The sequence below is a fragment of the Syngnathus scovelli genome, chromosome 18, assembly GCF_024217435.2.
Source record: "Syngnathus scovelli strain Florida chromosome 18, RoL_Ssco_1.2, whole genome shotgun sequence".
NCBI lineage: Eukaryota > Metazoa > Chordata > Actinopteri > Syngnathiformes > Syngnathidae > Syngnathus > Syngnathus scovelli.
This window is the reverse complement of record NC_090864.1, coordinates 12,045,802-12,072,757: the sequence shown is the minus strand read 5'-3', so window position 1 is coordinate 12,072,757 and position 26,956 is coordinate 12,045,802. Positions and strand designations below refer to the sequence as shown.

At 48.1% G+C, this 26,956-nt stretch overlaps 2 protein-coding genes across 2 annotated transcripts; both read left to right on the top strand.

Moving 5' to 3' along the window:
• The first annotated feature begins 1,224 nt into the window (after nucleotides 1-1,224).
• On the top strand, nucleotides 1,225-17,166 carry ube3c (ubiquitin protein ligase E3C). The gene is made up of 24 exons (XM_049749976.2): nucleotides 1,225-1,362; nucleotides 1,877-1,987; nucleotides 2,055-2,108; nucleotides 2,255-2,329; nucleotides 2,553-2,684; nucleotides 2,764-2,879; nucleotides 3,044-3,201; nucleotides 3,382-3,535; nucleotides 3,997-4,217; nucleotides 4,302-4,453; nucleotides 4,545-4,732; nucleotides 7,162-7,248; nucleotides 7,334-7,491; nucleotides 7,572-7,801; nucleotides 8,829-8,933; nucleotides 9,017-9,104; nucleotides 9,999-10,096; nucleotides 10,177-10,309; nucleotides 10,745-10,992; nucleotides 12,657-12,869; nucleotides 13,833-14,021; nucleotides 14,091-14,157; nucleotides 14,305-14,435; nucleotides 15,844-17,166. The coding sequence occupies exons 2-24, from the start codon at nucleotides 1,922-1,924 to the stop codon at nucleotides 16,012-16,014; spliced, it is 3,234 nt and encodes a 1,077-aa protein (XP_049605933.1). The 5' UTR covers nucleotides 1,225-1,362; nucleotides 1,877-1,921; the 3' UTR covers nucleotides 16,015-17,166.
• A 1,174-nt stretch (nucleotides 17,167-18,340) lies between these two features.
• Nucleotides 18,341-25,908, top strand: dnajb6b (DnaJ heat shock protein family (Hsp40) member B6b). The gene is made up of 10 exons (XM_049749977.2): nucleotides 18,341-18,592; nucleotides 20,684-20,979; nucleotides 21,182-21,291; nucleotides 21,363-21,431; nucleotides 21,627-21,725; nucleotides 22,596-22,715; nucleotides 22,779-22,923; nucleotides 22,998-23,068; nucleotides 25,267-25,419; nucleotides 25,568-25,908. Exons 2-10 carry the CDS (start codon nucleotides 20,915-20,917, stop codon nucleotides 25,678-25,680), a joined length of 945 nt encoding a protein of 314 aa, XP_049605934.1. The 5' UTR covers nucleotides 18,341-18,592; nucleotides 20,684-20,914; the 3' UTR covers nucleotides 25,681-25,908.
• Nucleotides 25,909-26,956: the final 1,048 nt, after the last annotated feature.

Sequence of the window (26,956 nt, the reverse complement as noted above, 5' to 3'; positions counted from 1 at the left end):
TTTTTATGATTGTCATTTTTATTTAAAAAAGAAAACCTAATAGCATTCATTAAAGTGATCCATTTGGCTTTATTATTCTACTTATGTATTCAGGTGTTTTCTGTTTTATAATAGAATTCTTTTAGTCTGTATTTATGAAACAATTATTACTGTTTTCATGATTGTTTTTCAATAATCAGATCTCGCTGCGCATGATGATTGTACAGCCGTCTGCATGCGCCTGCCTAGCTGCTTTCATTTTATTAAATGCACTATGAATATTTCAATTAAGGCTGCGGTGAAATATGGAGCCATTTACAATTGGCCCTTACAGATTTATGAGCCCCACCACAGCCACTCCTCTTTTTTTTTTTTTTTTTTTTTTACCCATCACATCCAAGAAGAAGAGAAAGGGGGTTGTCTCAAGCCCCTCATCATCCATGAGAGCTGTTAATCTAGCCCCTTAATGACTTGGACAATTAGATACAATACAAATCAACGTGACATATAGGCATAGTTTACAATGCATTAATTACAATATGTGCTCATTTTGTAAAGCCGATTCACGCGGTCTCTTTTATCGGCATTTTCCCATTTGAAGCCACAGTTAAATCCTCATCTGTCAGCTGAGTTTCGTGATGCTCCCATAAATCTCGGAATTTCATATTTGTACATTCACTGCATACACCTACAACGTTTTCGATCAAATGTTAACTTCATTCAACTTTAATTTTTAGAAAAGGGAAATTTGGTCAAAGGCACATTTAAAGACAAAAATAGGAAAAAACTTAAAATGCCAGTAATGTAATCATGTACTACGCATGTACAGAAATAAAATATAAATTAGAAATATTCCTTATCATTTCAATTCAATGAACGATCAAATGTAATTATCTTTACTGTATCGGATCCATATTCCTCGATGAGAGTGCGCTTTCATCGGTGGCCCCGTGATGCATTCGCCGTACCTCGAAAATTTGAAATTTCCAGTCTTTGCGATCGTTTAAGAGTAGCAGTGAAGCGCGCACACGCTTTCGTTTAAATATTATAGAACTATGTTTACCCGTGACAATGATCTTTTGGATTAAATGGATGACAAGTTTGGTCCGGTTTTATTGTTTCGTTTGTACTACTGCACTCCATTCACTATTTGCGTGTTAAAAATCAGATTTGAACTGTTTAACTGGAATACAGTTTACGTCTGACGTAGTATTGACCTTCCTTTCGTCCAATTGGCTTCGCAGACGTACAGGAAGCGGAAGTAATCGGGTCTCCGCTTTCGCCCGGTGGTGTGTTGACTTCTTGCGCACACAGGCAAATAAGTCGTCCGGATACAGCTCTAAAACAGCTCACCGCAACCCCCACGCAGTTCACACGCCAAAGGTAACCATTGCACACGCTGGCTGCCAATGTGCCACCTATAGTTCCGCTCCGTTCCGTCTAACTATCACAGATGTCTGAAAGGGGCACCCCACCGTGATGGTAGCCCTTATCAGTGCTAGCGCCTCCGCTAGCGACTTAGCTCAGTCGCTAACGTCAACAAAGTCGTTCTACGCGAACACGGGTGTCGAAACGTTGCGCCAATGTGCACATTTCCCTCTCAATTCTTGCTATATTTGATTAGTACAACGTAGACGGTTTCGCTCCAAGCCTGCTTGCTGAGTCATTTGCTAGCTAAGGAAGCCGGCCGGTTGAACTGAGTGTGGTCGAAGCCGAATCATAACAAATGACGTTTGACATTTAAATACGACTGGAATCAAACGCTCAAGTGCTGTGTGATTTATTGGCGTCCTGTATTGTTCCTTGCTTACAACTGTCAAGCATATTTTTGACAGCTCTCCACTAGCTTTCGGTTACACCTTGGTTTAGCTTTTTTTTTTTTTTGGGGGGGGGGCAGGAATAAGTGTCAAGATCGCCATCAGTCAATGGGAAAGAGGTGAAGATGTTTAGCTTCGAGGGTGATTTCAAGACGAGACCTAAGGTGTCACTCGGAGGAGCAAGTAAAAAGGTAAGGTGTGGTTATTGGACCTATCCCGAAATGACAAGGTCAGTCATATATTGTATGCTTTTCCCAGGAAGCGAAAGCATCCCTGCTGCATCGCACTCAAGAAGAGAGAAGAAAAAGAGAGGTGACTAATCCACTGTGGAGTTTTGGGGTTTACACACTTTAGAAACGAATGATTCTATTAACCATATAAATGATGACCATATTGTCAGAAATTGTTTTTCTACAGTAAGATGATTTCCTCACTTGTTTCCCCCCGTCATGTCTCAGGATGATAGAAAACGGCTGAAGAACGCCATCCTCATTCAGTCCTATGTACGTGGCTACCAAGACTTGAAGCGACAGGTCGGTTTTCACGCCGATCTCCAAAAATGACTTCTTGTGATATCGCATCTTTAATCTTAAAATGCTACAACTTTAATAAATAGTTAAAAAAAATCTTTTATTATATCTTGGAAATAGTCAACCTCTTCCCACTTCAATATACTCCAATTGCCTCTCGAATCTCGGCGATTTTTTTCTTTCTAAAATGGAGGGATGGATTGATTGATTTTCTTTTTTTCTTCAGTACGCGATCCAGAGGGCCCATTTTGACGACTGCGCCAACCAGACACAGCCCGTTTTGGAAGCCCCGACCCTAAGTCTGCTTTCGAGGCAGCTCATCTTTTTCTACCGACAGAGCGTGGATGCGCACCGATTGGTGAGAGGACAGCTTTGATTATACTCGCCTGGCTTTGTCTCTCTACTCCAATGTCGTTTTGGCGTGTGTTTGATTGCAGATATGGCTGTGCCAGAACCTGGTGAAACACAACTGTCAGTTTGTCAAGCTGCTCGTGGGTCCACACAGGCAGACGTGTATGTTTCAGATCAAGAGGCTATTGGGTTTTTGCTGCAGGTACTTTGGCATTCTAATGAGGATCTGTGCACCTAATGTCGTGCATTAGTGCTTACCAAGTTTGAGATTCAGGTTTTGAAAAGTTTGTTTTTGGGTTTTTTCCCAAATGAATATGCAACTTAAATAAAACCACTCGATAATATCTCCAATGTTTTCCCAACCAGACTCCTGCAGAACTGCGGTGACGACAGCTTAAATGTGGCCGTTCCCATGCGGATGTTGGAAATCTTCTCGTCGGAGAGAGTCTACTTGCCCGTCTTGGCTGACGCCAACTGTGTGGCGTCAACGGTGGAGCAGATTTTGCACTATATGATTCAGAAAGGTAAGCAAGCGGCGACAGTCCCGTCCGTGCGTGCGTCCGCGCGTCCGTCCGTGCGTCCGTCCGTCCGTGCGTGCGTCCGTCCGCCCGTCCGTGCGTCCGTGCATCCGTGCGTCCGTCCGTGCGTCAACAACCCGAAATGAAATATTTGTGAACATCTCATGTGTTGACGTCCTTTTTCAGGATATTACAGGTCGCTGTACATTTTGGTGACTCACCGACTCCCTCCGAGTCTGGAGTACAGCGACTCTCCTTCTATTCCCTTGGCAAGCACACTATTGGAGCACATCCTCAAACCTTTGCACTTTAGCTACTCCTCCTGCACAGCGGGCGCCAGGTACGACAAGCTGGGTCAGGCTTCTTTTTTGTCATATTCTTTTACTCCCGGAGTCGACACTCAAGTCAATTTACAACAAGCTGTAAAATTCACCCCCCTGCCCTCAAGTCGTCTCGCGACTGTTTGCCTTGCGTCCGAGACATTCTTATGAGCAAACGTCCAGGGTTCTCCTTTTCTTCTTTGAAGAAAAGCAAGGCGGGAGCGAGAGGAACTTGTGTACACACACGCAGTCCGACAGCTCATTATGTGACTTGGGGAGGGGGGGGTTCGCCACACAGATGTGAGCCACACAAAGCAGCTCCGTTTGCAGACATAATAGCCGAGCGCTCGCTCAGCAGACTGATCAACCTGCCCCGCACATCGTAAAGTCTGCCCCTCATTTTCATTCCTAATTGGTTCTTTGTTTGTTTCTTGGTCCAAGCAACTTTTTAAAGTGGAGCTCATCTGTCATTGTCTTGCAGGCACTTTGTCTTTGCCGCCTTCACCGAGGAGTTCATTTCGGCGCCCTTCACGGAGCAGATCTTTCACTTCTTCATCCCGGCCCTGTCCGACCCCCGGCTGGCCTTCCCCTTCGAGGCCTTCCTCGGCTCCCTCCGGAACACCGTCACCTCTTCCCCCGTGGCCCAGAATCGCGCCCCCTGGATATTTTACTTTGTCCTCTCTGCAGGAGAGAACTGCCTGGGTGTGTAGCCGTCGAGTGGATTCCGTCAGCCGTCGTCACGTCGGTCCGTTCACCTACCTACGACTGCCACGATTCGTTTGGCAGGTTCGCTCTCGGAGGAAGGCCTGCTGCTGTATTTAAGTGCTCTGCGGACATTGCTGCCCCTGTTGCCCGTGACCGAGAGCTGCAACCGGCCCGAGGTGGGCAGCGACTCCGAGGATGACTCTGACGCCGATATCCACCCGCTGCCCGTGAAGGTACCGTAAGCACACGGTGTGCGTGTGTGTGGCACGCATGCGGACAACCTTCATCAACTTAACCGGAACAAACTCCCTCTTGGCCCATTAGGATGACAGTCGCATCTCCGTGCAGCTGATCACTGAGGAATGCGTGCGCAAGCTGGACACCAAACAGCAGACCAACACGCTACTCAACCTGGTGTGGAGGGACTCGGCCAGTGAGGAAGTGTTCACCATGATGGCGTCCATCTGTCACACGCTCATGGTGCAGCATCGCCTCCTGGTTCCCAAAGTCAGGTGAGTGAATTTGCAGCATCCACCAAAAGGTTCAAATGGGCGTCTGTGCGTTCTATTTTTTTCCAACCTGTAACGGAATGGTCAATATTGAAATTTTTTTTCCAATATTAAGAAACGCTTAATTGTCCATTTACATTTGTACAATTAGCACCGTGACGTGTTTCGACGCAGTAAGCCTCGTTTAAGAGAGCAGAAGGAGAAGGTAGGGCATCCGTCCGCTGGCCGTTTGCAAAGAGAGCAGAAGGTAGGGCATCCGCCCGCTGGCCGTCTGCAAAGAGAGCAGAAGGTAGGGCATCCGCCCGCTGGCCGAGCGCATCTCGCTGGCATTTACAAGCGGCGACAGGAAGCAGAAGATGTCTGTCAAGCTGTCAGGGCTGGATGAGGGCAATTACCTTTTCTCGGGAGGCTGATTACATGAGGGCCAGGATGTCAGAGGTGCTGGTTGGCTGGCTGGCTGGCTGGCTGGCTGGCTGGCTGGCTGGCTGGCTGGCTGGCTGGCTGGCTGGCTGGCTGGCTGGCTGGCTGGCTGAATACAAGTTAACTAGGGAAAAAACAGTTGAATTTACAGTAGCAGAACCTGACTCAAAACGGATCCGTATGTTGAGGCTATTGAGATCCTGAAAACGATTACGACAACGATCGTATTATGTGTCCGCGCTTAAAATTTACAACTCGAGCAAGACGGTTGACTCCTAATTGTAGATTTTGCCTCTCCGGGAGAATTTCAAGTGCGCTCCGTTAATGCCCTTAATTTTTTTACGACGTCCCTTCCTTTTTCCTGCCACTTTTGCCATAAATCCCGCCCTTGGTCTTTCATCATTATTGGATATCTGTACAAAATAATTAGCTGGCCGAAGAAGATGAATCACTGCGAGAGTGGACGGGATAGCTTTACAAGAGGCTAAGGGGAGCAAATTGCATCCCGCCCTTGATTTACTGTGCTGATCCACTAAAGGAGGAGGAGGAGTGGCTTTCTGAATTTGTCTTGCCAACCTTGCGTTTTTCATAAATATGCGCAAAGTCGGAGCGCCATTAAAAGCCGATAATAGATTGGAATTGCTTTTCGAATGATCCCTTCACCCGTTCCCTAATGCCATTTTGATGGTTAGCATTGGATATGAACCGAGCGGAGAGAAAAGCAAACGTCGGTCGGCGGGCTCTTCGACACTTCCGACCTCTGGAATCTAAGGATCCCTCCTGCCGTGATTTATCGCGCTGTTGTTTTGTTTTTTTTTTCTTCTTTCCTTCTTTCTTTCTTTGCCCCTCCCCAACCCCTTTTGACTTTGTTTATTAGCGGTTCATTCCGTGATTGAAAAGGGGCTTTGGGGGTTCGGGCAGGCTGTAAATCAGCACGTCAGCTGGCATTTAGTGCTTTGTTTCCCATTTCAATCAAACACCCGTGCGGCTTGTTATGAGCACTCTCCTCCCTGAGCTTCTCTCCAGAGCCCTGTAGCGTAGACAGATGGCGCGTGGCGGGCCGCGGACCATTTTTCAAGCCCTCCTTATCGGGGTCAGCTCAGAGCGGCGGCGGCGGGCGGCCATTGAATCGCTTGATGGGAGAGGCGGAATTTGAGCAGCGTCATTTCGATCAACACCTGTTCTCGCTCCCTCAACACTTGATGTCCTGTCAAAGCATAAGCATCCTTCAAGAGATGATCTGAAAAGTCTACACAGCCCTGTTCAAATTCATCCATTGTTGCCTGCACCAATGGAATTATCGATTGTCTTTTGGGGCTTTTACAGTCTGAGGACGAGAATAATCAAAGTTATGGAATGCAAGTATTTGACGGAGGGGCCATCCTTTGGATGGAGGCACGGCTCTTCAATTTGGCCTACTTAGCACAATATGGTGGCCTGCTCTCGCCCGCTGTGTGACAAGCCATGCAGTTTAGGAGCGTACACAGGCAGGCCGTGAACAATGAGGCGCTTCACACCTCGGCGCGCGAGGTATGCGGGGCCCGGCTCGGCCCGTCCCGGCCCGGCCCGGCCCGGCCCTCCTCTGTGTTATCATGTCATTCTCCGCGAGCGTGCGAGCACGTTTGGCACTGTGAGGGAGGTCACGGCGAGGACCTCCTGCTCCGGCCTCCATTGTCTCCAATTGATCTCCCCCCCACTGGCCATTAAGTTAAATGGGGCTCCAGCAGGAAGCCGCAGAGGCTGTTTATGACCCCCAGCAGCAACTAGTTTACTAATGGAAGGTGCCTCGCCTAAATAAAGCTTAATGGCTCATTTAATTTCCTTTTGGAGCGGGGCGGGGCGGCCGAGAAGATTCCACGATAGTGCACAATGTCATTTATTTCTCGGCTAAGCGAGGGTCTCTTTGCAGTTGTTCTGGCCGGCTTGTTAAATGATGAATGTTGACATTGAATTCCTGAAACCTGCGCCCCGCCCTGCCCCGCCCCGCCTTTCTTTTGCTCTCCCTCCCGCAGACTTCTGTACAGTTTAGCCTTCAACGCACGGTTCCTACGGCATCTCTGGCACCTGATCACCTCCATGACGACCAAAATGATTACCGGGTGAGCTTTGGGAGGGGCCCTGAAATCCGAGCGCAGTTGCAGCACACACACTGACATGTCCTCTCCATCTGTCCATCTCCACCAGCTCCATGGTTCCGCTGCTGCAGCTGATCTCCAGAGGCTCGCCCATGTCCTACGAAGACTCCAACCGCATCATTCCGCTCTTCTACCTCTTCAGCTCCCTCTTCAGCCACTCGCTCATCTCCGTGCACGACAGCGAGTTTTTTGAGCACGAAGCGGAAGGTGCTCGTTGTCTGACCCGCCGCATTTCCCACGATCGCTATGTCTTCTGCAATATTCTCATGATTGGAAAAACGGAACAGGTCAGCAGACCCAGTTGTCCACCATGCCTTTCACACTTTTGGAGCTGGTGACTCTGTCCCGCTGCCTGAGGGACGCGTGCCTCGGCATCATCAAGCTGGCCTACCCGGAGACCAAGACGGAGCACCGCGAGGAGTACATGGCGGCCTTCCGCAGCGTGGGCGTCAAGACCAACGCCGAGGTGCAGCAGCGCATCCAGGCCGAGCAGAAACGCTGGGTGCAGCTCTTTAAGGTAGAAGCGGCGGCGCATGTGCACCGGTGCGTTGTCAGTGCTTTGCTGGAAATCAAGCATAAAGCGATGAATGGAGGAGCAGCTGGAAAGGCCGTGGGCTGACTATTTACCTCAAGCAAATGAGATGGAAAATATGCCCTCCCCTTTGCGCCTCCTCGCTCACTGGAATCACGCGCGACCTGTGACCTGGCCAATGTAGAAAGTGACTCCTCGGAAGGAAAGTGGACGAATACCTGAGAAGGGGCTTGATTTTCATCAAAGATCCGCTCTAAGGCCGCTTGTCAGCTAAAAGGACCCATTAAAAAAGTGCATTTTCCAAATTGAGCGCTGGGATTTACAGTGGCTTTAACGCCGCCGACCCCTAACGCGCTAATGTTTGCTTGGTGTCATCGGCCGTCCCTCCCTCCCTCCCTCCCTCCCTCCCTCCCTCCCTCCCTCCCTCCCTCCCCATCTTTTATCGCCCCCATTGTCGAGCTATCCATTTAATCGAAAGAAGCTAATTGAATGAAAATGATCAACTAAGCTTGTATTAATATTGCTAATGGAACTTTCTTCTTGGCCATGTTTGGAGAAGCGTGTCATGACGGAGTTTGGGAAAGGCCCATTAAGGCTGGCACTTAACCCGATGGGCTGATTAAGGAATGCTTATTCATTGTGGGATTCGGGGGCTGGCTCGCCACGGCACGCTCCATTGACAGCGTTTTGCACTCTGCACGCTGTACGATTGATTGGCGTCCTATGAGAATGACGCTCTTTAGGGGAGAACTCTTCCATTTGCGTTCTATGGAAATGGTCCCTAAATGGCGGGACGGAAGAACTCGTTAAAGGGGCCTTTGTGCGCTGAGGTGAAACGGCGGTTGTCGTCAACCTCCAATTCCAGGAGCCTTTAGTTCGCCGTACTTTCGTCTTTGCTGAGGAACCAAATACCAAACGAAACAAAGAGAATGACAAACCAGCCGACTTTGACTCATCCTTTTTACTGCAATGTTACTGCAACTCTCATCTTTCTTTGTATGCACTCAACCAGGTCATCACAAACTTGGTGAAAATGTTGAAGGCTCGCGACATCCGCCGACCCTTCTGCCCATCGGAACACTGGCTCTCTCAGGAGGTCAACATTCGAGCCGATAAGGTAGCGTCGCTTCCATCAAAAGTCATTTCCTTCATTGAGCTTGAGAAAATCCCGGCAACGGTCACGCTCGTTTCCACGCTCAGGTCACTCAGCTCTACGTGCCGTCTGCTCGACACGTGTGGAGAACCAGAAGGATGGGCCGCATCGGACCGCTCCAATCAACACTGGACGGTACTATCGGTTTTTTTCTTCATTTGAACTGTAAATACACTAAACATATTAACACTTTCAGGCCCACGTTACATTGGCAGCTTAGGGAGAGGATTCATTGAATGCCAATCCAGTGTGTGTGTTGCAATGCAATAAGTATTATTGCCACCTAGAGGCCTGGAGTGGAACAGCAGAACCGTTTCTTTATAAATGATTTCCCTTTGCAGAATTTTATCAGTAAAAATAGATGAATTATTTGAATGGATCATATTGAGCCTTGTCACGACAACATAGCCAGGCCTCTCTAATAGTAGGAAAAGTGCCCAGGTGTGTGTGTGTGTGCGCGCTTGTGCGCTTGTGACTGCATTGTGTGAAAACAAGCTGATAACAATGTGTGTATGAGCTGCCTAATGTCACTCCCAGGCTGTATGGCCTCCATTCAATTAGCCTGAAAGTACCTGCTGAACTCGGCCACATCTGCTCCTGCTGTTTGCTCGCTCCTTTTCTCATTTTCTCAAATGGATCCCCCCGCCCCGCCCCGCCCCACACACACACACACACACACACACCCTTCGTCGTCCTCCCCCGAGCTGATGTACGAGCCATATATCGAGCGCCCTGACGGAGGCGGTATTTCTACTCAAAGACGGAAAATGCAGATCAGACTGACTAATTGAGCAGAATAATTGAGCTGCAGTGGAAGCCAAGTGAGGAGTTTTGCTATTCTGGCTTAACGGTCGAAATGTGGAGGTTGGTAGAAAGCAAACGTCACTTTAATGGATGAGTGGCGAATGGACAGCTAGCTCCGTTGAATGCAGCACACGGCCCATATACAGCCATGTACTTTACATAAGTAAATGTTATTTTTCCTCTCGAATGGGAACGATTGTAACTATTTTGGTGTGCACTTTGCAGTGGGCTCTGAGCCTCCGCAGCTGTCCGTGTCGGAGGAGAGACATCTGGCTATCCTCACCGAGCTCCCTTTTGTCGTTCCGTTCGAGGAGCGAGTCAAGGTAACGGCTATGCTATAGCCCGTCCGTCCGTACGGCTGACGAGAAAAAAAAGAATGTAACCATCCGGTATTGTGCGTTAGATCTTCCAGAGGTTAATCTATGCCGACAAGCGGGACGTCCAGGGGGACGGGCCCTTCTCCAACGGCATCGTCGTCACCATTCGACGTAACTACATCTACGAAGACGCCTACGACAAACTCTCGCCAGAGAACGGTAGGGACGTATTGACAGTATTCGGGCAAGCGCTGTCAATATCCCCACTCTTTCTCCAACTTTTGTTCGGCCCCCTATCAAATCTTTATATGGAGGTAAAAATGAAGGTTAGCTCCTCCTCTCGCCCACGCTGCCACGTGCGTAATGGTGCTTGCGATTATTCTAATGGAAGGCATAAAAGGCGGAATCAATTATTTTAAGTCACCTCTTTTGTGTTTTGAATGGAAAAGGCCACCCGAGCTGGGCCCCAGCACTCTGATTAAAATGAGTAGTAGGCTCAAGACATGATCTATATCATTTATGTGTCTATCTATAAGTCGTGCCGCGCCTTGCCGCGCCTTGCCGCGCCTTGCGTTCATTATTCGGACCTTTTACGGAGCTGGATTCGAATGTATCCAAAAATAAAATATTGCTTTGGATTATTTACACGTACAGAGCCAGACTTGAAGAAAAGAATCCGGGTGCACCTGCTGAACGCCCACGGCCTGGACGAGGCGGGCATCGACGGCGGGGGCATCTTCCGCGAGTTCCTCAACGAGCTCCTCAAGTCGGGCTTCAACCCCAACCAGGGCATGTTCAAGACCACCAACGAAGGCCTGCTGTACCCCAACCCCGCCGCCGAGACGCTGGTGGGGGAGTCCTTTGCGCGACACTACTACTTTCTGGGCAGGATTCTGGGCAAGGTGAGCGGCCGGCCCGAGCTCGTCCCAAATTGGAGCCTTTGCCCACCGACGTTAATCGGATGGCTCTTAGACCATCGCGTTCAATCCAAAGAGTTTGTGTATTCGCTCATCCGCCAACGCTAATGGGTGTGGAAATAAATGTGAGTTTGACTTTCAATTAACCCTACCTCCAGTTCCTCCCTCTCGCCATAAAAATGGACGTTTGAGCGGCCATTTTGCACGGCCCCGTCGCTATTTGTTTAGTGGGCAAAGCCTTTATATAGATTGCATCACCGGCCGGCGGCGGGCGAGGCTCAAAGGACACGGGAGATTAATATAGTTAATTCATGTAGGAGGCGTGCCATTGTTGCGCTGATGCATTACGGCCGCGGCGAGTGGCTCGTTCGTCTGCTGCGGGTACTCACCCAAATGGGATTGAGCATCAGCGGCGGCGGCGGCGGCAGCAGCAGCGGCGGCAGCAGCAGCAGCGGCCGCCGCTCCTCATCCTTCTTCCTCACTTGTCTACCCAAGTGACGGGCGGGAAGATTTAAGGCGCAAACATGGAAACAGGTTACAGCGGAAGCCCCGTTGATTGCGGAGGATACATTTCAAATCAACTCACAATAGGTGAAAAAAAAACATCCAGCATCTGGCGTTCTCTATTATTGCATAACATCACTTGCGGAACTACACAGGACACAGACTGAGTTGTTTTTTTTTGCTCCCTCCTAACTAACTATGAAGGTGAGTGCAGTGAGCTGTATAGGTGCCCCCCCCTTTGATAGATGCTGATGCCTTTTAAAGGCATTATAATTTTATTGATGGCGATTTATTTGGCAGCCAACAGAATGCACCTGCACTGTTGCTGGCATTTATTCCACCTGATGGCGCCTCGATCTGCTTTAATTGCGCTGCCACTGCACTCACTTATATTAAAACGCCCGAGGGCCATAATAATTAATTCTTAACGTCCCCAAGTCATTTTGGCACAATTTCTGGCAATAAACACTCGTAAATAAAGTAAGTGGCGTTGTTGAAAAGAAAAAAGAAAAATACGATGGGAGCCCTCCCCTTCCCCCATCCATAAACGTAGCCTCTTCCCGGCACCAGCGTTATTGATAGGTTTCCGGGGGCCAGGCGGCACATATGGTCCTCAACGAGCGCTGGCCACCGGCGAAATACTAAGTGGATTATTTTGCATAAAAAATAGACAATGTTTGAAGTTGCGCAATTAAGCCGTGTTTAGAAAATAGGCCTGATTTACGAGTCGGAGCGTGTGTGTTTAAGATGCACGCATTATGGAAATCCTGGAGATTTATAATCCATTTAGCTGATGCGCTCAGGGTTTTTAGCGCTATCATTTATAAAGAGCTGCATATTTAGGGCTTCTTTTTCCGGCGATTCCAGTACATTAGCTTTGGAGTTTTATGAGTCACCTGACTGCCTGCCTGCCTGCCTGCCGGCCTGCCTGCCTGCCTGCCTGCCTGCTGCCGCTGCTTCTTAATAGCGTCTCAGGTCAAGGTGAGACTTGGCATTTCGAAAAGTTTCAGATGGAGTGACTTTTGCTCTCAGTTGCATATTTACAATCTTGACAAAATGGACCGAGCATCTGTCGGGACTTTTTCCGTTTTGGTAGTTTGAAGCGTCAACGACGCACCTGACTCGACCTGGGTTTGGTTCTCCAGGCTCTTTACGAGAACATGCTGGTGGAGTTGCCCTTTGCCAGTTTCTTCCTGTCCAAGTTGCTGGGCACCAGCGCCGACGTGGACATCCACCATCTGGCCTCTCTGGACCCAGAGATGTACCGGAACCTTCTCTTCCTCAAGAGCTACGAGGGCGACGTGGAGGAGCTGGGTCTCAACTTCACGGTGGTCAACAACGATCTGGGAGAGGCTCAGGTGAAACATTTCCTCCACCCAAAAATGACAGAAGCGAGCGGCATCCAAGCTAAGAGTCGGAGCCCGGGCTGTTTACTCAGCGCGTCTTGTTAGCTCTGGTCAAACAGCGGCCTGAAAAGCGGCCGAGTCGGCAAACATCATAGGGAGGAGGGAGGGGGGGGGACCATTTGCGGAAGATTAGGCACACACCCGGCCGGCCGGGCGGGAGCAGCCCCCCCACCGGCGAGATAGCGGGGAGAGAGCCAGATAAGAGCCGTAATTCTCGTACATTAGCACATAATGGCAAAGAAAAAATTGAGCAGCAACTTTCATTGTGACTCAACGGTCTCGGGAAGCTTATCACCATTCGCTTTTTGTTGGAGCCACGGCGTCAGAGAGGCCAGGCCGTGCTTCAACTCTGGTGTAATGTCTCAGCGGTGAGTAAACAACCTGTCCAAAGTGTCTCGCTCGCTCGCTCGCTCGCTCACAAGAGAACTAAGAACTTAGAATGGGCGCAAGTGACAAAGTTGCCATTTAGCGGGGCTGTTCTTGTCCTCCCGCAGACATTGTGATGTCATCATAAAGCCGCCTTTATGAACCGCCATGAGCACATTTTATCAAGCGCTAACTGCTCTAAAGCTAATGAAAAGCGAGCCCGGGGCCAAATTGTATTGGAGCAGATGTTCATTGGCCGCGCTATATTTAGCCGAGCACTTAACTGCGGGCACTTGACGGGGCTGACGCACCTTTAATCAGAGTGCTACGTTTTAATGACCTGCCTGTGATGGAGTTCCATCCACCTGGCGCTCAATTACGCTCAACCCCGGCCTATTTGCACGAGTTCACCGACCGTTGCGCTTTTTGTGCCCAAACTTAGCTGATAGGAAAGCAGTCATCCATCAAGGATGTATTCCTCTATTTCGGCTTTCGCTTTGTAACTGACGGAATGTCCCGAAACGTCCGTTCGTTCGTTCGTCCGGGTAGGTGGTGGAACTGAAGCTGGGCGGGAAGGACATTCCCGTCACCACGGCCAACCGCATCGCGTACATCCACCTGGTGGCCGACTACCGGCTCAACAAGCAGATCCGGCCGCACTGCCTGGCCTTCAGGCAGGGGCTGGCCAACGTGGTCAACCTGGAGTGGCTGCGCATGTTTGACCAGCAGGAGATCCAGGTGACCGAAACTTGAGAGGAGGATCGATGCCTTGCGTTCAGAAATATTCAACTTTTGCTTTTTAAACAGGTGCTGATATCCGGCGCTCACGTGCCAATTTGTCTCGATGACCTGAAAAAGTTTACAAACTACTCAGGTAGGTGGCGTGGTCGAATTGAAGTGCACCACTTGGCCAGTCAACTCATTTGCCGTCCGTCTAGGAACCATTGGTAAAATAAAAATGCAGTCAATGTCAAAAATGGTTGAAAAAATGATTCCCGCTCCATCTTTGCCACGTCCTTAGGGGGCTACACGGCCACGCACCCCGTCATCCAGATCTTCTGGGAGGTGGTGGAAGGCTTTACAGACGAAGAGAAGCGCAAGCTTCTCAAGTTCGTCACCAGCTGCTCCAGACCTCCTCTGCTCGGCTTCAAGGTTGGACCCTCGCGTCTTTTGTGTCCCGCCGAAAGCGCTCCCACCGAGTATGTGAAAGGCAGCGGCGCTGTGCCGTTAAGCCCAAACGTGGCTTTGATGTGTTTGGGATGCAAATAACAGGAGATAGATAGATAGATAGATAGAGAGAGAGAGAGAGAGAGAGAGCGCGAGAGATAGAGATAGACGACTTCTTGAAAACAGCCACCGACCGACCGACCGGAGCGATAAGGCCGCTCTGATAAGCCATTAAGTGTTATCGGGCCCCGCCGGTTCACGACCCTGCTTTGCTCGCTCTGGACAAATATTGTCATTTTTATTTAAGCTGAACTTTCGAACTTTTCACGCATCATTTCCCCGCAATGTTGCTGAATCACAGATTCTTCGGAGAGTCTCCATTCCATCATTTGTAATGCGGCTTACGAGGAAGCGATGTCATCAATGTATCATTTGACATTTTCGGTCGGGGGCTGCATTTTTTTGGTGCTAATTTTCAATTCAACATAAATTTGCTCTGGTCGAAATAAGTGGCAACGTGTTAAGCGCTTTACATGAGCGCATTTCTAATTGGGGCTAAAAAGGTTTGGGAAGTAGCAACGATGTCCATTGGGATTGTATCTTTTTATTAGCCTCATTAGCTTTCTTCAACTTTATGGCTGTCCTGCCCGTGCTAGCATGGAGGATCCAAATCCCTGCTGTTACCTCCTCTCGCCACCTCCCTTCTTAATCCATTTGACTTTGGCCAGCACGCGTGGGCGGTTCTCTTTCTCTCTCTCTCTCTCTCTCTCTCTCTCTCTCTGTCTCTCTCTCTCTCGCTCTCTCTCTCTCTCTCTCTCCCCCTCCAGTCCGGGCGTTAATTTGTGGTCGGCCAGGGCAGCCCCCCTGACACGGCCCCCTGGCTGGAGCCAGCTCCGCCTTAATTAGCTATCGTGAAAGGAGCCCGGGATTCATTAGCGGAGATATAGGTGCTGTCATGCAGAGCCATTTAAAAATGATGATGGAAACTGCACCTTTTTTTTTTTTTTTCTCCCTTCACCTCCCCTCTCCTCGGGAAACGACACGTTCTCAATAAGCAACGATAGTTTAATACGGTAATTGTCGGAAAAATGGGGTCGTTGCGGCTGAGACCCCCAAGAACCATTTAATCGGGATGATGGGCTATTTGCTGACTTGGAATAGCGGAGAGGAAATCGAGGCTGCTTGTGATGGAAAGGCTCAATGTCACAGTCTGCCCAAAAAAAAAACAACGCAGGATAGATGACATGAAATGAGCGTTCCCTGCCAGGTCAAAGTGCGGCCTGCTTTCTAAGCGTATCCTTGCACAGGCTGGACATTTTTGGAAAATATATTTTTTTTTCTTCGCAATGAACGTACTGAACTGGTGGACTTGAATTCCCCCCACCCCCCTTAGGAGTTGTACCCAGCCTTCTGCGTCCACAACGGCGGCACCGACCTGGACAGGCTGCCCACGGCCAGCACCTGCATGAACTTGCTCAAGCTGCCCGAGTTCTACAGCCAGCATCAGATGAGGAACAAGCTGCTCTACGCCATCGAGTCGTCGTCCGGCTTTGAGCTGAGCTGAAGCTACGGCCTGCACTGACTTTTCCTGCTTCTTGTGTGTACGAGCGTGTGCGTGCTGAATGCGTGTTGAGCGCCAGGGGACGATGGGCTTCACGTTAAGAGGCCGTAGCCTCTGTTTTAAACACGTTTTTTTTTCTTCAGTTAAAGAAACGAAACCATTTGTCCACTGCACACCTTCTCACAGCTATTTTTGCGCTATTACTTTGAGGTCTTATCGCTAATTTAGTGCAGTAAAGTCATAATTACATTTATGATTTTTTTTTTTTTTTTTTAGGAAAAGACAGGGTAGTAAACGAGGCCATGGATATAAAACAAATACCAAGACAGTCATGAACCAAGGATTCCCTCCCTGGGTTAGAAATGTTAGACTTGTCCACCAGATGGCGCCGCTTCACCCACATGCTAAGAATCCAGTCTTTTTTTTTTTTTTCTTTCTCCAATCAAGTCATACCTTCTTCAGCCTAAAATAATCTACGTTTTGGTATGAAAGTGTGGAAGACTAACCTAGCGCGCGCGCATAAGACTCATGTTGAAACACACACACCTCTACTTTTTCCCCTTTAAGCATTGGATATTTGAACACAAACAGTGCTGATGGGATTTGAACAGTTCCGATAATGGTGGTTGTAGTCATTTATCCTCTGCGAGGACCTTAAAGGAGCTGCCATCTTGACTGCATAGACTGCTGTGTTGTTCTTGTACTGCCTCCTGGTGGCCATGGCGGATAATTACTTTCTTGGTGCAGTTTGACAAAAGAAATGTGGTGGAAAACTGACTAGTGAGCCCCAAACCAAGACGAGTAGTGCTGAGCAGTGGAAAAGCGACATTAGCGCTTATATCTTTTTAATCCCCCCACCAAAGATAATGTGGCCTCATATAAAGGCAATAGAAGAAGAGTGTGCGGCATTTATTTTGTGATTCCGTCAAATAGCCCTAGCGTGTCATAGCCGTGGAAACCGACGCGTGCAACGTTTTTCTTAATGCGGATCTATTCAGCAGGGCGATGAATTTGTGAATATGTACATGTTCTCTTGAACGATTCATTATTTCTTCAGTATTTGTACAGGTTTTCCTCCTTGTGTGTGTCGTGGTTGCAATAGTTCCGTGTAGCAACAATCGAGTGTATGGCAATAAATCCACGTTTCTTTTTTCAGCTTGCTTTTCTTCGTCATTTCAAGTAACGGTGGCGACGTAAAGCAAGACAAGGGGGGTAGGTAAAAGAAAGTCCTGGCTCTTTATGGCCTCTGACATATAATTAAAGAAAGATCCAGTTAAGAAACACTGAGCAGAATTATTCTGGCCTTGAGATGCATTCATTACCTACCGGACCGGGCGGGCGGTCGGTCGCAAAGGAGGCTTGTGTGCGTTTGTCATAAATCCACTACTCATGGCTTTTTTGGAGCCATGCCATCTCATCTCCTCTCCTCTCGGCAACATCGCATATCTCAGGAGCCCCCAAACCTTCACCGCGTGCGACTTCGAGTAGTAATTGGCTCTTAAAAAAGCCGACTTGTCATTGAAATGAGGGATTCATCTCAATTATCCCGAGATGATGGATTAGAAGTGACGGCGTTAATGCGGGATGCTGTGAATCATCAGCGGCAGGCATCTAATACACTTTAGCCCGCCCGCCCGCCCGCCGAGGTAAGCATTTGAACGGCAAGTGAAAGCTTTTAGTCTTTGGGTTCAAGCAAAACTCCACCCAAATCTTTTTCTACAACCACAGCGCTTCATCCTTCCTACCAGGATCTTATCAAAGTAGCCTAAAAAAAGGAGGGGAAAGTAGGACGTTTTTTCATCGTTTTTTTTGACACCAGGAAAGTTCTTCATCTTTCCCAAAAGCAAACAGCCCAAAAAATCACAAGGCCTGAGAATCCCAATAGAGGAGGTTCTTTTCTTGGGTTGTGCTACCCTCTAGTGGCCATGCTTCTTTTTTTTTGTGTGCCCTCGGGCGAATATTTCCTTCAATGCTCCACAGGTGGCGCAGGTGGACTTTCGACCCCCTGGAGATGCAGGAACATGGAACGCATGCCGTGTTGTACCTTAGATATTGCTTTTTTTTTTTTTTTTTTTTTTTACTTGTTGGTACGTTCGGACGTTAAATGCAATCTAATTGCCCCTCGTAATAAATGGTCTTGTCAGATGTGCTTCAAGGTGGTGACATTGTGTGTGAATAAAATAGAAACTCTGACTTGTTCATTTTTAAACTGATTCCTTTCCCTAGCTATTGACTGTCTACGACAGAGAAGCCATCTTCGCTGTGCGTTTCCGGCTATTCTCCGACGGTTATGAACGCAACCGCAGCAGCGCATTTCCTGTAGGTCGCAGCAGGCAGACAGGCAGGAAGCAGCAGCAGCAGCAGCAGCAGCAGCAAGCAGCAGCAAGCAGCAAACAGCAGCAAGCAGCAAACAGCAGCAGCAGCACCAGCACCAGCAGCAGCACCAGCACCACCAGCGGCTGAGCGGCGTTATCTACTGCTGATTGCCGTCCGTCCGTCCGTCCGTCAAAAGAAAGCGGCCACAGGAGTTTCGTCGGGTCGAGACAGCTCCAACCAACCAACCAACCAACCAACCAACCAGGTGAGTGGATGTTAAACTGCTGCTACTTTTATGGCCAATCAATGCCGCATTTTTTACATTTAAAAAAAGCAATTTTTGTAATCAACGTAAGACATTATTGTTGGTACATTTCTCGCATGCAGGGAAGCTACATATATGCACGTGGAGAGAACTCGAAACGCTGCAAAAATGAACGCGGGAAGTTTGATAGAGCCAAACAGTTGTTCATTTCTTCAAATGTTGTAGCACAAACAGTAATTATTTCAAGAAAAAACGTTTCATATTCAAGCGGAGCAGAGCGGAGCGGCGCTACTCGACTTCAACAACACTCATAACGTTGCATCCGTTACGTTTTCCACGAATAATCGTCAATAGTGAATTCATACACAACTAAAGGAGTCGATCGGCTTTCTGAAGACTTTTTAGATGTACATTTGAATGCTATTGAGTTCCAGTGCTTTTTTATTTTCAAGTATTTTATTTCAGTTGTACTACCAAAAGTTAAAAGTTGTACATTTATTAAAAAATCTATTTCCATGAAATAGTCAATTGTTTTACAGTAAAAACAGATCTAGTGTGTATAATGAGGGCACAAAGGGCTCCTCATTTTTCTTTGAACATAAGAAAAAAAAAAAAAAAAGGCTGTTGCTCACTAATATTGACTGCAATGTTATGAGTCAACAGAGTACAAGGCTTGATAAGATAACTGCTTACGAGAATAAGGCGTATTTGTGTATTGTGGAGCGTATGTCTATGTGGCCACGCAACCACCCGTTTCACGCTGCAGCAAATGACTTGACGTGCGTGATGTTACTTGGAGCATCACCCCATTGACGTAGCCACATCGGTTTTGGTGCACGCTGAGCAAAGCGGAAAGCTTGCTCCATATGTGCAACTGTGTGTAGAATTGCATGTCCTAAAGTGGAGCGCCATTCTGTTTTGTGATTACGTACTGGTGGGGAATTTGAAATTCACTTATTAAGATGTGACTATCATTTTTATCTTGGATACCTCCCCCCCCCCCCCCCCCCCACACACACACACAATTAGTTCTTGTTAGATTTGGACACTTTTAACCCTGACAAAATCTGTCTATGTTTTTTTTAAAGTCTGGCAAATATATGGCCCGGCCCACCTTCCACTGGCGGTGCCAAAGCCCCCCCCGGCCCCTCCAATGCTCATAACACAAACACAAGCGCAAAGGCCACTGCTATAAATAGCCAGCAAAACAACGTTTCAAGTGTAAACAGTCCTACCTTGTGTTTTCTTTCACTATGACAACCGCTGGCGCGTCTTAACGGCCGGCCGTGGAGGAAGATGATGTTGCGCTATTTCCGTAAGGTCAGCGACGCTTGCGTATCGCATGACAAGTTTGCTCAACACATGTCTTGTTTATTTTATGCTCATGTCTTTTCTGCCCTGTACAATGCTGGGAACCCCAAAATGAATGAAAAGAAGGCTTTAAAGCAACGTACAGACAGAGCTTTTTTATTTTTGGCTCTTGCCTGCTGACGGAAAACCGGCAACAGGCTGCTCCCTCTAGTCCATGAGAAGAAGCTTGCGACAGCATACTGCAGCAGACATTTCCAGTCAGATGATAAAGCGCCCACCGGGCCAAAGTTTCTTTTTTAAATCAAAGCGTTTGTATGTTTGAAATAGCTCAATCCTGGTCTGTGGAAGATCAACAAAAAGCACGGGTAGACCACTATGTTTGTTTCACAAAAAGCAGTGAGTCAAACAATACAATTGACTCCCTTTTTGATATGATTGTGTCATTTGACTAACTAAATTCAAACAAAGAAAGGAGTCACTCCGTGATCTGTTTTTAAGTAACAAACTAAGACCTATTGAGAAAAAACGTAGCAAATGAACATGACATTTTCAGTCAATCCAAACTATGTTGTAATTGTCTCCACTTACTCTGTGTGTGTGTGTGTGTGTGTGTGTGTGTGTGCGCGCGTGTGTGTGTGTGTGTGTGTGTGTGTGTGTGTGTGTGTGTGTGTGTGTGTGTGTGTGCGTGTGTCCGTGCGTGCGTGTATATGAGACCTGTTGCAACCTGTTGTAAGCACAACACACTAAATTCTTGGGTGTGCACGATTTCTTCTTTGACAGCCTGAGGGTGAGCTTTAGCTCTCGGTCGTCGCATTGGAAGAAGAGTGAGTGAATGCCCGTTGTGTTCCTGCTTGAACACGGCTCGCCCTCTGGTCTCCCCACCCGTCCGTCCGTCCGTCCGTCCGTCCGTCCACCCGCACAGGAGCCTCTGCTTGTGAGCCTCTGCTTGTGAGCCTCTGCTTGTGAGCCTCTGCTTGTGAGCCTCTGCTTGTGAGCCTCTGCTTGCGAGCCATGGTGGAGTACTACCAGACGCTCGGAGTCCGCAAAGATGCGACGCAAGCGGACATCAAGAAAGCGTAAGTCTGCTCCATCCCGCTCCGTCTGTAATGACAGCTCTCCGGAGAGGAAATGCTTTCCTGCCCGTTAGACGGCGGAAGTTGACTGACTTTTTTCTGCTAAACGTCTGCCAAAGCTCCTTAAAGGTCCACAAAGTCACTTTATGAAATGAAATTTGCTGCCATTCTGAGTCCTTGAATTTGTTCTTTTTTTTTGTTGCAGCTACAGAAAACAGGCGCTCAAGTGGCATCCGGACAAGAACCCCGACAACAAGGAGGAGGCTGAGAAAAGGTTCAAAGAGCTGGCCGAAGCTTACGAGGTGCTCTCGGACGGTGAGAAGGACGTCGACGCAAACGTGCCTGACGCATTGTTTGCTCCAACCTTTGCGTCTGTCTGCTCGTAGAAAACAAGAGGGATATTTATGACAAATATGGCAAACAAGGGCTGCCTGCGGCGGGAGGAGGCGGCGGTGGTAAGGAGCTGAACACTGCCTCACTCTCCTTCAAGCAAATGATTGTGTTGACCTACTATATTCAGACACGTTTGACATTAAATTGACACACAATGACATTGTTGTATGTAGTACAGACACATTTTGCAAGAACATCAAAGAAATGGCTCAAATTGCTTGATTTTATTTATTTCTTTCTTTTTTTCTGTCGCGCAGGAGGCCATAACAATCACTTTGGCCACAGCTTCACATTCCGAAAGCCTGAGGATGTCTTCCGGGAATTCTTTGGCCGAGATCCCTTTGCGGATTTTTTCGGTGAGTGGCCGAACATTTTTTTGAAACAAACAGAAGCCATAAACTAATCCGTGAGCAATAGGAGAATTATGTTTTGGTCTTTCAACGCTAAAATTCCCCAAAAATTCCACCCTATTAAATTGGCTAAAAATAATGGAAGCAGCAGCAGCAGCAGCAGCAGCAGCAGCAGCATCCATTTGATCCGTGGATGGGACTTGATGGCTTTGGCAGCTCAACTCTGGGACCTGCTGTGAGGATGCTGCCAAAGTATCTCCTCTGGATGGAGCGCCATTTCATTTGCCTTGGCTTCAAATCATCTATAGCCACCGCAGGCCGGCTGATGATGTCACAAACGTGGAGGGAGGGAGGGAGGGAGGCTGCCACCACATGAGGGAGGGGCCGCCTCCTTCGCATGTGCGCTGGACGGCAGAGCAGAGCCCAGCTCTAAATATGGAGCTGAATGCGAGCGTCGACATCATCCGGCTGGAATGCTGTCCAAAATAGCCACCCGTAGTCCAGTGCGTGCAATCGTGGCGGCACGTGGGGAGAAAAAAAAACCTAACCCAAAGTCATCATGTTTGACGTGTTAAGAACACATGTTGGACATGTTGAGAAGAAATGACTCCTAAAATCAACTCATCTGCATACATTTTGGAGCAGTTGAAAGTGGGACATCTCTGGCGCCCTCCAAAGGGAGGACACAGTTAATACAGCTGTCCGCAGGTCTTTTCAGTTTTGAGAGGTCGACCGCGTGTCTTTCGACTTCAATTTGTGTGCCTTGTTTCGTTGAAAACTAGCTGAATTCCAAATCTCCAAATATGAACACTACTGTCTATCAAATTTGAAAAGAACACCAAAGAGTTTGTCACGTGACTTTTGTTTGGTTTTCAGACAACGACCCTTTTGACGACTTTATCGGGCACAATTGCCACTTGGGGGCTCCCCGTTCCCGGACAAGAGGCGGCGGCGGCGGCGGTCCCTTTGATTTCAGGGGCTTGTCGCTTAACTCAGGTGCGTATATCCCAATAGCGGAATCCCATTGAATGTTTTAATGTCCCTCCCCCCCGTGCCAAGGTTTTAACGCATTCGGCGACATGGGCAGCGGCGGCTTTGCCTCCTTCTCCTCGTCGTTTGGCGGCGGCGGAGGAGGAATGGGCAACTTCAAATCCGTGTCCACTTCGACAAAGTTCATCAACGGCAAAAAAATCACCACCAAGCGGTACGTATTCCCTCTTTTTTGTTGTTTTGCATCACTTGGTGCGACGTGAGCCCAAACGGCGTGCTGGTGTACAGGACGGTGGAGAACGGACAGGAGCGCGTGGAGGTGGAGGAGGACGGCCAGCTCAAGTCGCTAACGGTTAACGGTGAGGAGCAAGACAGACTAAGACTGGATAACAAGTAAAGTTTGCTTTAGCAGCCGCAAAAAAAGCCGTGCCACTCGGCCGTGTATTTATTGCAGCCGTATTTCCCTATTCTGTGACGTATATTTCGATCCCGTACGGCCCGATGACATTGTTGGCATGTCGAGAGCTTCAACACATTAAGTCAGGGTTGGGCAACCTTTGGTGGGTGGGGTACTTACATCGATGGGGGGAACCCCCCCCCCCCCCCCCAAAAAAAAAGCCAAGCCTCCCACAAATGGTTCCTCAGCGCTGTCTTAAGTCTTCTAACTGCACCTTGCTAACCTGTTAGCCGACATCATGTGGCTTGTGATGAATGAACATGTGAATTACGTTACATTTGGTTTTTCATGATAAACACAGCGCAACACAGTGTTGAAATTCCGCTAGTACCTGGAACTCCGTTGATTAACACCAGGAGCAGAATGTTCAATAAAACTTCATTTTATGTTTGCGTTGTCGCTAGTTGCACTGTGTGTGTGTTTTCTTACTTCTCACACTTTGGTTTTGTCTGACACATTGCTTGAAACCTATTTGCCAAAACGACACTCATTGTTTGGTTCTAATGCTCATCATCATGTGTGAGTGGGTGAGTGAGTGGGTTAGTGGGTGTGTGCACAACATAACTGATTTGTTCATCTCACTCGAGGTGACTCACCTTCACCGCTTGGCCACAACTTTGACTGCCTGCGCTTTCTATCCCACCCAACAGCCACTTTATTAGGTACACGGCAGACAGCTGTCCAACAAACTAATTGTAAATCAATTTGTGAATGAATCACTGGTCAATTTAATAGTTGAGTAGTTGTCCACCTCAATACTGCATTGTTCAAGTAGAAAGTGCTCGCCCGTACCATTGAACTAGTGAAGACTACATAGTCATTCAAAGTAAGTGAGTACAACTCAACGCAGGCAGTGTTTTCAGTAACATTTTGAACGAAGTAAAAAAACGGTCGAATACAACAAAACTCAATCATACGTTTGCATTCCTATATTTTCCTGTCTACGAACTGAAATAAACTTTGGAAGAGCTGTTGATTAGAGGAGCAGAAATGGCTCTTGTAGAGGCACACTGACGCCTAGTGGCCATTTATAGCTAAAGCTGGGTTTATTCAAGTGCGCTCTATTAGCTCGGCAAAGCAAACTATTACCTTAGTAAAAAGCACCGTTTTTTCTCCCCGCCTAGTATTTCAATTTCAAGTCATTCAAGAGATAATTGCTCGCTTTTACCTTCTGACGAAAACGAGCGCGATTGTCCTGCATTGTGTGTGTGTGTGTGTGTGTGTGTGGAGAATATGTGCATGCGTGTGCTTTCAAGGTCACTCACAGTCAGGCACATAAGGCGTGGGGTGGCGTGGCGTGGCGTGGCGTGTACATCAGCCTGGCCTGGCCTGGCCTGGCCTGGCCTGGCCTGGCCCGGCCCGGCCCGGCCCGGCCTGGCCTGGCCCGGCCTGGCCCGGCCTGGCCCGGCCCGGCCTGGCCCGGCCCGGCCTGGCCCGGCCCGGCCCGGCTCAGCTCAGCTCAGGTGTGTTGTGCCACATTCATCATACGAAGCAGCGCTTTAGTTTGGAGTCACGCATTGCTGTTGCTAGTTTTCTAAATCATAATTGGGAATTCCACAATAGTGATTGATTTCAAACACCATTTGATCTCCTTTTTATTTGCCTGCGTTCATTACCATGATGGATTGCTGTCGAACGCCATCTCGTTACCCGGGTGACCACACTGCGATCAAGAATATATTGATCCGGTAGACCCAAGCATAGTGAGAGAACTTGAGAGGAAAAAACTCCTCCCTAAAATTGCAAATCAAACAATTGTACAAAGTGAGCTCGGAGAGCATCTGAACCCCCACCCCTCGCTTCCTTTGCGCCGACTTAATTACACGACACAATGGGCCTGTAATCTGGTGCCGTCATTCGTCTCCCCGGTGCTGCCCATAAATCAAAAGAAATGGAAATGACCTGCAGGGAGCAATAAGCAAATTCCATTTTATTTACTACATGACTAATCACAATCAACTCAGCCATGTTTAATATGAATAGACATTGCTATGTATTTCGGGTTGTGGTCAGGTGTCGCCCATGTTGTGGGCATCAAGATCCATCCGTCCGTCCGTCCATCATCACCGAAGGTATATATATTTTGTTGTTCCAAAACAGATGTCCCAACAGACGACGACGAGCATCGCCGCCGCAGACACAATCTTCCCGTCGCCTGCTCACACCACCAGCGCTATCTGAGGAGCTTCGCCCAGAACCCGGCTGGCGATGACGACGAGGGCGACGAGGAAGGAGACTACGGCCTCAGCAGAGGTGACAAACGTGTGCCGGCCGGCCGGCCGGCCGTGCGTGTTTTGGGGGTCCCGATTTTGGCCCAAGACATTCAAACAAGATTGTTTATCCTCGTTAACATTACATGTATTGTGTCAAATTTGACAAAGCTTTGTCTGGCTCCTCCCAGGTCACGCGGACCCCAAGAGGAAGAAACTTTGGCTAAGGGAGTCGAGACGAAGAAGAGCGCCACCACCCCGACTCTTCTTCCCCACATTCGGAGGCTTTGGTCCTTTTTTCTAAAATGGTCATTACTTTGAACTTGACGTCATGTCCAATACGGATCGGAATTTTCCATATTTTGCAGCACAAATCCTCAAACGAAAAAAAAGACAATGAAGACAAAAATGAAGACTAACCTCTCTCCATATATTTGACCCCCCCCACGAACATATGGATGTGTTATAAAGTATCTGTTGTTATTTTTATGAACTTTTATGAAGCAATAAATGCACAAAAATGACTGACTAATAGGTTTTTGAGACTCCATGTGTATGAGCCATTTTTGTCTCTGTCGTCCGTCATTCAAAACAACGATTATCTGATGAAGAAGCTGAGTGGCAGACTGCCACTAGTGATGTACATCTTTTAAGTGAACTGTATCTTTAGAATCCGTTCTCTCAAACGAATCGTTCAATGAATCAAACTTGGCAAATAAAAATGGATTTGATTTGAAAGTGAAAAGTGCCAGGGGTGTCCAAGTCCAGTCCTCGAGGGCCGCGTTCCTCCATGTTTTCCAAGTTTCCCTCGTTAAACACACCTGGTTCAATGATCAGGCTCCTGCAGAACGTGAGGATGAACTGATCATTTGAATCAGGTGTGTTTAACAAGGGAAACTTGGAAAACATGTAGGAACGCGGCCCTCGAGGACTGGACTTGGACACCCCTGCCTTACAAAAGTCCCAATGATCGTGAGCAGCAGGGGGGGGGGGGCCCCATTTCAACCCCTTACACTGAGTGCCAAGCAGGGAAGAAATGAGTACCATTGTTATAATGGTCACTGGTATGACCCGGCCGGGGGTTGAACCCCCGACCTCCCAATCTCAGGGCGGACACTCTCCTCTCAGGCCACTGAGCTGGTAAACACTTGTATCGTAGTATAACACTTATAGTCGTTTTTGAATAACGTGTATATGCCTAAATATTTTTATCCAATATATCTACTGCAATTTCACATTAGATATTTTTAATAAACTTTTATGTTGTCTGGTGTTTTATTCCTTGTTTCTTTATTCGCCAATTAAAACATAAAAATCAGCTTAATCATGCTTTATATGACAATACGTGTAGGTACACCTTCAATAGGTACACTACACAAGGTTTAAAAAAAAAAGAATAAATAAATAAATAAAGCACAACAAAGTAACTTTTTTCGCACCTGGGATCGAACCAAGTTCTTACCGAGCAAGAGCTCGAGTCACTAACCAGTCGGCTATTTCAACCGGCAATTTACACTTGCTTGCACTGTTTTGTTTAGGGCTCTTCTTTTGTAAGTTTAACGGTACTTCGAAAGTGTCAT

Excerpts from the sequence above, each read along its gene's own strand:
- dnajb6b (XM_049749977.2), top strand. The coding sequence starts at position 20,915 with ATGGTGGAGTACTACCAGACGCTCGGAGTCCGCAAAGATGCGACGCAA. Across the intron at positions 21,292-21,362 it reads TTACGAGGTGCTCTCGGACG|AAAACAAGAGGGATATTTAT; the intron begins GTGAGAAGGACG and ends GTCTGCTCGTAG. Across the intron at positions 21,432-21,626 it reads GGCGGGAGGAGGCGGCGGTG|GAGGCCATAACAATCACTTT; the intron begins GTAAGGAGCTGA and ends TCTGTCGCGCAG.
- ube3c (XM_049749976.2), top strand. The coding sequence starts at position 1,922 with ATGTTTAGCTTCGAGGGTGATTTCAAGACGAGACCTAAGGTGTCACTC. Across the intron at positions 2,330-2,552 it reads ACCAAGACTTGAAGCGACAG|TACGCGATCCAGAGGGCCCA; the intron begins GTCGGTTTTCAC and ends TTTTTTCTTCAG. Across the intron at positions 4,218-4,301 it reads TGCAGGAGAGAACTGCCTGG|GTTCGCTCTCGGAGGAAGGC; the intron begins GTGTGTAGCCGT and ends TTCGTTTGGCAG.